This window comes from Echinops telfairi, unplaced genomic scaffold (assembly GCF_000313985.2).
Source record: "Echinops telfairi isolate 266 unplaced genomic scaffold, ASM31398v2 ScPeMD7_37;HRSCAF=141, whole genome shotgun sequence".
Lineage (NCBI taxonomy): Eukaryota > Metazoa > Chordata > Mammalia > Afrosoricida > Tenrecidae > Echinops > Echinops telfairi.
In genome coordinates, this window is record NW_022103935.1 from 643,557 (window position 1) to 653,075 (window position 9,519).

At 63.3% G+C, this 9,519-nt stretch overlaps 3 protein-coding genes across 11 annotated transcripts in view; 2 read left to right on the plus strand and 1 right to left on the minus strand.

Annotated features, from left to right (window-relative positions):
* Positions 1-1,585, plus strand: part of CD151 (CD151 molecule (Raph blood group)) — a 4,488-nt gene extending 2,903 nt beyond the window's left edge. For both annotated transcript variants that reach the window (XM_004717172.2, XM_045290456.1), the window contains exons 6-9: positions 389-493; positions 618-776; positions 854-940; positions 1,075-1,585. In XM_004717172.2, the coding sequence (XP_004717229.1) occupies positions 389-493; positions 618-776; positions 854-940; positions 1,075-1,134 (411 nt within the window). In that variant the 3' untranslated portion in view covers positions 1,135-1,585. The remainder of the gene's footprint in view (positions 1-388; positions 494-617; positions 777-853; positions 941-1,074) is intronic.
* Positions 1,586-2,114: 529 nt separating this feature from the next.
* Positions 2,115-9,435, minus strand: POLR2L (RNA polymerase II, I and III subunit L). 5 transcript variants are annotated; one of them, XM_045290462.1, is made up of 4 exons: positions 9,234-9,435; positions 8,901-8,986; positions 4,012-4,244; positions 2,248-2,332 (listed from the first exon to the last, which is right to left on the minus strand). In XM_045290462.1, exons 2-4 carry the CDS (start codon positions 8,957-8,959, stop codon positions 2,307-2,309), a joined length of 318 nt encoding a protein of 105 aa, XP_045146397.1. In that variant the 5' UTR covers positions 8,960-8,986; positions 9,234-9,435; the 3' UTR covers positions 2,248-2,306. The 5 variants fall into 5 exon arrangements, with proteins under 5 accessions (XP_045146398.1, XP_045146396.1, XP_030741547.1 ...); XM_045290460.1 differs by having other exon boundaries at positions 4,012-4,304; XM_045290463.1 differs by lacking the exon at positions 8,901-8,986 and having other exon boundaries at positions 2,115-2,332; positions 9,234-9,431.
* Positions 3,622-9,519, plus strand: part of TSPAN4 (tetraspanin 4) — a 14,724-nt gene continuing 8,826 nt past the window's right edge. Inside the window, exons 1-2 of one of the 4 annotated variants that reach the window (XM_045290458.1) lie at positions 3,622-3,651; positions 8,008-8,083. The gene's annotated coding sequence lies outside the window, so the exon portion shown is untranslated. Of the gene's footprint in view, positions 3,652-4,421; positions 4,853-5,750; positions 5,844-5,940; positions 6,006-8,007; positions 8,084-9,519 lie in introns of those variants that run through there. The other 3 variants (XM_013008465.2, XM_045290457.1, XM_045290459.1) reach the window with 3 other exon arrangements.

Here is a 9,519-nt window from a genome sequence, read left to right on the forward strand (position 1 = left end):
TTACAAGCCATGTTCTGTCCCCACCCCTGTCCCATGTTATACAGGCCTCTCTGTCGCTTGGTGGGAGTTGTTGACATGCAATAGAAAAGCCAGGAAATCGCACTCCGTCACTCACAGACACACAGGGACATGTTCACACAGCAGCATGCATGCTGGGACAGACACTTGCCCTGCAGGCTGCTGGAACTGAGGACACTGTGGTGATAGGAGGCAGGCCTTCCCTTTGGGACAGAGACCTGCCCACAGGGGGACGTGCAGACATGGGGATGCAGATAGCAACAGGCTCATGGACACATGATTCCCCCCTTCCCCTGAGCTGACCTTTCTGCCCCTGGGTGGGGTGGGGGTAGCAGGGGCAGGTCTTGGACTGTGACCCTGTGCCCCCTAGCTGAACTCAGAACTGAAGGAGAACCTGAAGGACACCATGACCAAACGGTATCATCAGCCTGGCCATGAGGGGGTGACCAGTGCCGTGGACAAGCTGCAGCAGGAGGTGGGCCCCCTGGGGGAATGAGCCAGTGGAGCAGGCCCCCCAGACCCTGGCAGGGGTGATGGGTGCATGTGCATCTGGGGACCGCCTCCGTGGGGGTTCAGCCCATCCTGTGCCCCCACTCTAGTTCCACTGCTGTGGCAGCAACAACTCCAGGGACTGGCAAGACAGTGAGTGGGTCCGCTCTGGTGAGGCGGGTCGCCGCCTGGTCCCTGACAGCTGCTGCAAGACAGTGGTGGAGGGCTGTGGCCATCGGGACCACGCCTCCAACATCTATAAGGTGGAGGTAAGTCTGCTAGTGGCCCTGGGCCCTGGGCCAACACTCTGGGCCAGCCCATGCTGAGCACCCTGCCCCACCCCCAGGGCGGCTGCATCACCAAGCTGGAGACCTTCATCCAGGACCACCTGCGGGTCATCGGGGCTGTGGGCATTGGCATTGCCTGTGTGCAGGTGCGTGCGGCCAAGGACAGGGGTCTGTATGGGGTGCCTGCCTGCCTGTGGGCATCGGCATGGCCTGTGTGCTCTGCCTGGGGGTGGAGGCCCCTGCTCAGCCCCCACCTGTGTACTGACTGCCCACTCTCCAGGTCTTCGGGATGATCTTCACCTGCTGTTTGTACAAGAGTTTGAAGCTGGAGCACTACTGAGGCCTTGCCCCACTCTGGACTCATGAGCGGATACTACTGACACCCCCCATTCAGCCCTTCCACATTAAGCAGCGCTGCCTGGGGACCACCCCTTTTATAGCTTCAAGTGCCTTTTGCTGCACACCAAAGCCCTGGGCTGGGGAAGGGCCCCCCTGCTCTGCCTCTAGAAGAAAAGCCACCCCTGCCCCAAGGCTGCCCCCTCTCAGGGGCTGTGGGTGATTGTGGCCATTTCCTGGCTGCGGCTAAGGCTGGCCTGGCGGGGATATTGCCAGGGGCATGTGCCCAATGGCTCAGCGTTATTCTACCCAACCCCACGCCCAGTGAGGCCTCCCCACTGACCCTTGACACCTCCCGCTAGGATGTCCTATGCAGCAGCAGGGCTGTCACAGCCTTGTCTCCCACCCCAGCACCGCACCTACCATGGTGCTCAGTAAAAGTTTCTAGAAACGACTGCCACTCTTCCACTTGTGTGTTACTCAGGTTTGGGATCCGGCAGGGTGGTCAACAACACACCCATCCACACACACCTCCGCACTCCGCATGGCTGCTCCTGTGGTTGGTGCAGGGGGGAGCAGCCCTGTCAGGGTGGCCTGGACTTGCCAGATTCCCGGAGTATCTTCTGCACCATGAATGGGGGCCAGGGTGGAGCAGGGACTGCTGCCAGTCACAGCCACAGGGAAAGGTGGGGGTGAAGGCAGCACCCCAACGGAACCAGGGCTGGGGAAGGGGGCGGGGCCTAGTTCCTGAGTACCCAGCCAGCTTCGTCCCTAAGATTCTGTCTGGCCACCGGCCAGTTCTCTCCAGAAGATGTCCTCTGCACCGATAGGCCGCCATTCAGGAGCCCTCCTCAACTGGATCTTAATTTGCTGAGAGTCACCTGGCCTCCCAGTGGATGCTATGGGGACCCTCTCAAAGTCCTGGCTCAGGACAACGTAGGGCAGGAGACAGCGAGAGTCCCAGGCAGCCACTTGAGACTCTTCAGTGGTTCAGCAAAGAGCTTTATTGGGGGCTTCCTCCGAGACCTCCATCTTGGGCTTCCCCTGCCTGCTTGTGCTGTATAGGCAAGATGTGGCGTTGCGGGCAGTACGGTCACTTCTCCAGGGGCGCGTAGTTAAGCAGCTTTTCAATGAGGTCCACGTGGGCCAGCAGCATGCGGCGGCAGCAGTATCGCTTCAGGCCCAGAGCATCCAAGGCGTCCCTGGGGGTTGGGGGTGGAAGTGGAGCGTGAGGCTAGGTGGTCTCCCACCTCCAGCTCTACTGTTACAGCCAAGAGCTGGACCAACCAGGAATTTGCCCAGTCTCCATCCCACAGTGCCAAGATTGGTCACTTTACAAGCCATGTTCTGTCCCCACCCCTGTCCCATGCTGCTGGCTCTAGGGCTCCCAAACAGCATGACGGTTGGAGGGGCTTGGCCAAGAAAGGCATCCAAGACAGCAGGTCCCCCCCGCCCCCTCGCCAGTGTGGCTGCACTCTGCCCTCCCTCCAGTTTCCCACTGTGGTCTGACGCCCGGGGGGCCCCCAAAGCCATAACAGGCACCACTGCACTGGCCTTGCCTGGGTCCTGTCTCAGCTAGGGCACCCTGTGGACACCAGCCCTCCCAACGTGCACTCAGCCCCTAGCAGGAGGACCCCCTTCAGGGTAGCCACTCCCCCTGCCTAAGCCACCTATGCCAGGATCCCCAGAAAGACCCACAGCTGTGGCCACTCCACATGGAGGGCTGGAACTAGGGGCAGGGCCAGATGGGAGACCGTGCCCCCACCCGACCTCTGCCGAGCCTAAGGCCCTAGCCAGGCTGGACCACAGCCAAGTCCCAGCCCGAATCCCTTAAAGCTGGGCGCCTGCCCGACCCCAGCAGAGCACCAGCCAGGCCCCGGCCGAACCCACGTCACCCGACCCCGGCAAAGCCCGAGCGACCTGTAGGCCGGGCCCGCAGCCGACTCCAGCCGAACTGGAGTCCCCACCCCACCTAGGCCAAACTCGAGTCCCTTGCAGGCTGGGCGCCCGACCCCGGCCGACCCCGACCCCCTAGCAGGCCCGGCGCTACAGGCCCGCGGAACGGTTCCTGCCGGCGGCTAGCGGCCCGGCGCTCACCCCTCGGTGTACTCGGCTTGCAGCAGCCCCAGGTAGGCCTCCCACTTGTTGCCGACGATCTTGCCACAGGTGAAGCAGCGCACGGGGATGATCATGGCGGTGGCACTAAGAAGCCGGTACGGTACGACGTCGGACTACCAGTCGCAATAGCGACTCTGGCCCGCTTCGGCTGCCTTAATAATGCAGACCCCGCCTCGGGCGCGTCCACAGACGCGGGGGGACCGTCTCCGCCCCGCCCCCGGCGCCAGGCGGCGCCAGAGAGCAGTCGGCACCACACACCCCCATTCGAAGTCTTGGTACATTCCATGCGACGGCGGCCGAAAGTGGCCATAACGGTCGGCGGCGCGATTCGCGTTTCTCGTGTCCCGGTGAGTGACAGGCGCGCGGTGGGCGCGGAGGAGCCGGGAGCAGGCGGCGCGCGCAGGTACCGCCGCACCTCCCTTTCCCCGCCCTTCCTAGGAGTGCAGCCGAGGTCCCGCGGCTTGCGGAGCCCCGCGCCGGTCGGGACGGAGCAGAGATCGGGGCGCATGAGTTCGAGCCCTAGCGCGGAGCCCGATCAGAGTCGCTGCAACAAGTGGCGGGTCGAGCGGGACCGGGGTTTCGCGGGCCAAGAGAGGCTGAGGCGGGCGGATGCCTTCGGGGCGCCCCTGGTCTTCCCGGCGCTCCCCAGTTGGGTCTGGGGTATCTGAGTCCCACCCTCGGCCGACCCCTCGGGGGGGGCACCGCCCTGGCCGCCTCCCCCTTACTCTGGCCCCACTCGTAATGGTCCCTGTCCGGTCATTACCTGCAGCTCCCGGAGGCTGCAGGGCCAAGTTGGACCCCCGGTGGGCTTGCGGGGCCGCGATCGATCGGACGGCGGGCTGGCCCGGCGGCTCCTGCCCGCCCAGCGGCTCGTCGATCCGCCGGGGTCTGCGGGAGCCACCATCCCATCCCGGGAAGGCCACTGGAAGCGACGTCGGCAGGGGCCCAGCAGCTGGCCAGGCGGGCAGGGCAGCCCTGAGGGTGTCTGAGGATGGTCTGGGAAAAGGGGGAGTCTCCTGAGCGAACCTTCCAGACATAGGATCTTCCATGGCCAACCTGCGTGTGAGCGAGAGTTACCTGGAGGCTGCCCATGCAGGGTTGGGAAGGTGACTGGTGTGGCTTAGGGCCTGGAGGTGCTGGGGGTAGAGAGGATTAGAGCCTGGGAACCGGGCTGGCTGACCCCCCGCCCCAAAGAGGGCTCTGGCCCTCAGGGGTGCCGAGTGGAAAATAGGCCCTGCTGTCCCCAGTAAGTGGGTCCCAGACCGGCAGACCCTCACTCTAAACATTGGCCTTCAGTTCCCTAAGCACTTAGTTGGGTATCGGGGAGAGCCTGGGGTCCCCTGAGTCCTGTGGGGCTGGCCGGTGCTGCTGCCTCCCAGAGACTTCCCTTCCCCCGACCTGGGCTCTGGGCAGCCTCCCCAGGGACATTTGCTGCCCTGGCTGCGTCCAGATGCGGAGCCACGAGCTGTGTCCACTTCCCTTCCCGGCCGCCTCCCCTGCGGGCTGGCTGACTGCACATCCTGTCCCTGCCTGGAGGGCAAGAGAGGGGCCTTGAGTCACAGTGGCCTCGGGTCCCTCCAGAAGCGGCTGCAGGAGGCCAGGAGGTGAGTCGGGACCTGAGCAGGGTGGACCCTGGAGGGCAGGGGCCGGAGGTTTCCTGGGGGTGGGGCCAGTGGCCCCACCCTTGCGCCGCCGGGCCCCTTGTTTTCGTGGAGCGGTGTGAGCGGCCGCCCAGACCCCGCCGGGCCAAGCTAACATTCCTGGAATTCCAGGAGCTCGGAGTGAGGGAGTGCCGATTTGGGGGCGGGTGGCCTCCTCTTCCCTAGCTCCTCCCTCCAGCTCCCTGATTTCCAGAGGGGGAGTCAGCGTGTGTGTGGACGGTCCCTCACGAGTGCATATCCCCAACATGTGGGTCAGCCCCATGGCTGAGCAAAGGGTCCTGGGGCACTTGCTCCGCCCCCTGGGTTGAGCCGGAGCAGTGTAAGCATGGCCCCCCTGCCCGGGGTGGTCACGTTCCCTGCGTGGTGGTGGGAGGGGCCGTGGTGGGAGAGGGCTTGGGGCTTAGGTTGGGTGGTGGCCGTGCTGGTTTTCCAAGAAGAGCTCTTTGGGCCCATAAGGGGGGAGAGGAGGAATGAGCTGAGGCTGACCACAGTTCCGGTGTGAGCCAGGTCAAGTCAGGGCAAAGAACAGGGGAAGTTAGAGACTCCACTTCCAGGCCACCGACCCCTCCTCTTCTGCAGACAGGCTGTCTGTCCCCTGGAAGTGTGTAGGGTGGCCTGAGGCAGAGCACTGGGCTGGGATTCCTTCTCGGTTTCCCCAAAGGTGAAGCTGTTCACAGGACAAGACCCATGGAGGCCTTGGGTGTGACCCTTTGGTGGGAGGGGGATGGAGCCCTGCCCTGAGTGCCTGGGCCTGGTCTCTTCCCAGCCTTGCCCTGCCCCCTGCCCTCTGGCCTGGCTCCCAGCTGGGTCCGCCCACCGGCTTTGGACAGATGTGTTCTCCCAGGGTCACAAGCGCAGTTGCCTGTTCCCAGGGCCAGGAAATGGCTGCCAGGGTCGACTGTCACTCCTACCCCCTCCCATGCTGGATCACCAGGTGCGCCCCCTGGGGCTCCTGTCTCCAGGACATGTGGGTGGGCTCACAGGCTGCAAGAGCAGCTTGGCAGACGCATCCAGTGACCCTGTGGACAGGTCTGGCTGGTGGCATTTGGAAATGTCACTGTCATGGCCACCCGCAGCCTGCACCCTGGATTCTAAGGTCTGTGGGAAGGGCTGCCCTGTGATGGGGGTTCACACTACAGTACAGGTGGGGACCTAATTGTATCCCTTGTATTTACCCCTTGTGGCTGGGGGGGGGGCAGTACCTGAGGGGGCACAGGAAGGGGCCCTATGGGAGGGGGCTGCCCCCTGGAGCTCCGGGAGACAGTTTAGGTGGGTTTATAGGGCCCCCAGTCCCTGCTCCTTTGTGTGTGGGTGCCCCGCCCCCATGGTGGGGTCTGCAGGACAGATGAGGGGCCCTCCTGGGCAGCCACAGGAAGGCTTACACCACAGGCCTGTTTGTGTTGGCTGGGCGGGCCTGGCTCTCTCCTCAAAGCTTCAGAGCCTCGGCCTGGGGGGCCAGTTGGGGCAGCCCCTCCATTCTCCCTGAGCTGCTGGCCTAGCTGAGCTTGGAGAGGAGGGTTGAGTGCCCAGCTGCCGGGCGCCCAGACTGCTGGGCTGGGATAGAACATCCCCTGACCAGCGGCCTGTCTGCTGGGCCTGGTCCACACGGTGCTGAGCTGTGTTGTGGCCTGGAGCCGGCCCTCTGAGTTTGACTTTGGTCTGGTCAGGTAGGTGGTCAGGTTGGGCCATGCTCACAGATGTGTGTCCCCAGGTGGCAGTCTCTGGGCCCAGGAGGAAGTCAGAGCTGGTGCAGAAGGGGGCTGCAGGGGAGAGTGGGGTGAAGGGGGCCTGGGGCCCTCGGCTGGGACTGGGAGGGGCAGCCTCTGCTGAGGTCAGCCTGGCCCTCGTGTCAGTAGGGAGGTCTTTGTGCTGGCCCCCACTTGAGCCCTCCAAAACCCATAGGGTAGTGCGGGGCCATATGGGAGGGCAGAGCTGCCCTGTAGCACCAGCCCCCCATTCCTGGACACACTAGGTTGGGAGCAACAGGGACCTGAGCTCCCCAACCTGGCCTGTGGCCCTGCCCTCAACCATTCCTCTCTGCTCCTTCTCTGTGGGGCTTCCAGGGCTCCAGGTCCCTGCCTCTGTCTAGTGTTGGGGTGCTGGTGGAAGAAGATGGGGTGCTACCTAGGTTTTACTTTCTGGAATGTGACTCTGGGCCCCTCTGGGACACCCCAACCCATCCTGCTGCTCTGGGGCCTTCATCCCAGGATTCCTCTACAGGTGGGGATGGGGAGGGTTCTCCAATTCCACTCTGCAGAGGTCAGTTGCTCTCAGCCAGGACTGAGTTAGGGGGGAGGGACAGTCTCAAGCCACCTGTTCGGTGGCCTTCCCAGCCTCCAAGTGGCCAAGCACTTAGAGCGGCCAAGCACTTCGAGTGACCCAGTGGGCACTGAGCCCTCTCCCAGCTCTGCTGGTCTCTACCCTGCGCTCCTGGGTAGCCCACCTGCCCCCTATCTGCGGGGGGAGATGGGTGGAGAGGGAGAACCGGCCGGGCACTACAGGGGCCAGCTTGCTGGTTATTTCCTCCACTTCTGTGAGTTGGGCCTGCTATCCTGGGTGGTGGGTGGAGAACAGGGAGGCTCCCTTCCCCTTGGGAATAGGCCTCATGGGCAGTGGGCAGTATGTCCCACTATCTGTGAAGTGTGTGTGTATGTGCATGTCATGTTATTGTGTCTGCTGCCTTTGTGCCTGTTCATGGTGTTACTCCTCATGTCTGCGTGTCACTCTCTGTGTGAGTCTCATGTAAACATGCATGTCTGTGTTGTGCCCCTGGGCCTGTGTCTCCATCTTTCTGAGCACATGTATGCACATGCTTGTTCTCTGTGTCTCTGTGTATGTGTTCTCTGTGCCCCTGAAGTCTGTATCTGTATGTGTCTATGTCCTGGTGAGTGCACACGTGCTCATGTGGCCGCTGTCTGCACAGATATACACCCATGTCCCGTGAGAAGAGTACACGTGTATGCACATACTATGTGTGTGCCCGAATCTGCCTGAGATCTCAGGGGGAGGCAAGGTTGAGGGGGCAGCCCTGTTGGAAAGGGTCTACTCCTCAAGCCTGGGTGATGTGGCTACACACTGTCTGCCTGTGCTTCCTGCAGACTGCCACCTGCCTTGACTCCTGACTGCCTGCGCCCTCCTGTCTGACGGCCGGACCTCATTCCTGTGGCAAGCTTGGTAAGGCAGCTCCCACCTGGGGAGGGGGGACTGCTGGCTTGGGGAGCTCCTGGGCCAGCCAGATGCCGATAGACCTGCTGGGGGACCACATATTCCAGTGTCAGCGACTCCTCCACCCCAACAACCTGATACCACATCTATCTGCAGCCCCACCCCCCACCCAGTACCCCCTGACTTGGCAGCGGGACCGGCCCGTGATCTGGGTCTTGTTCCACTTGGCTGGATTTCCCCTCAGCCTAGCTACTTCTGCTCTTGTGTTAGGGGGTGCATCAGGGACATTAGGGTGGGCTGAACTGAGGGGGTCCATGTCTGAGTGGAGGGGAGGTGGGGGCTGCAGGCCTGTGTTATGTATGTGTGTCCCCCCCTGGCCTTGGGGGACAATTCTCTGCCAAGTCCACACTGGGGGCAGCAGCGGGCTGGTGGCCCTTGTTCAGCTGGACTGGGGCACCAGGCCTCATCAGGTGCCCAAGGGTCCATCCCTAGACCCTCCCCCCACCTCCACCTTCTGAGGCCTAGGTGCTGGTGGCCACGCCTCCCCCCCTTTCCTGTGGCTTTCCCCCTTCCTTTTCTCCCCCTTTGCCTCCCCTATCCACCCCCCTGCTGTCCAGCTCTCAGGGACCCCTCATTGGGCCTCAGTTTCCAAGACTCTCTCATGTAGTGGACATTCCCCTCCACACACTCTGATGGCCTTGGCTAACCCTAACCCCTGCTCAGTCCACGCCATGTGCCTGTCTTCCTCTACCTATTGGGGCAAGCTGTGGGGGCCTGGCCCGTGGACATATGTGTGTCTGTGTGCGTGCACCAGGGCATGTGGTACCTGTGCCTACTCCAGCTGTGTGCAGGGGTCACCTGGGACACTGGGAGAGGGCTGGGCATCTTGATGGAGGGCTTCCAGGGAAGACTCTGGAAATTAAGAATGCTAGAAACCCTTCTATGCCCTGACACCCACCCCCGCAGCTCCTTCCCTGGGCCCAAAGCCACCTTTTTAATTCTGTCCCATCAGCTATCTCCACGTACTGCTTCCAACTGGACTGGGTGCCCCACTAGGCCTGACCCTGGTACCCCCCTCTTCCCCCACACCCCATGCACGGAGCTGCAGGATTCAGGGCCCCAGCCCAGGTTGAGGAGGGCGCTGGTGGGGAGCACTTACCGCAGGGAGTGGCAGGGCTCCTTTGTCAGGTGCGGGGGCTTGAGGTGGACTCCGACCCTAGAGCTGCCCCCAATCGCCACCAGCCGGCGGCGGGGTCACCCTGTGTTTGCACGGTTTGAGGTCCCCCAGGTGCGGCCTTCGGGCAGGCCTGGAGACGTCCGTCATTGGTCCCAAGCCGGCACGGCTGGCCGGCCCTCAGCTCCGGCCCCGCCGGCAGCACCGCCTCCCAGCGGCCAGGGCTTGGGCATGCAGGGGCGGGCTCAGGGGTGGGGCGAGGGCGTCACCC

Coding starts and splice junctions, on each gene's coding strand:
- POLR2L (XM_045290460.1), bottom strand. CDS start 8,959: ATGCCCAGCCCTCTCCCAGTGTCCCAGGTGACCCCTGCACACAGCTGG. Junction 4,305..8,900: donor CACAGCTGGAGTAGGCACAG/GTACCACATGCC, acceptor GCTCACACGCAG/GTTGGCCATGGAAGATCCTA. Junction 2,333..4,011: donor GCAGCCTCCGGGAGCTGCAG/GTAATGACCGGA, acceptor CCCAACCCCCAG/GGACGCCTTGGATGCTCTGG.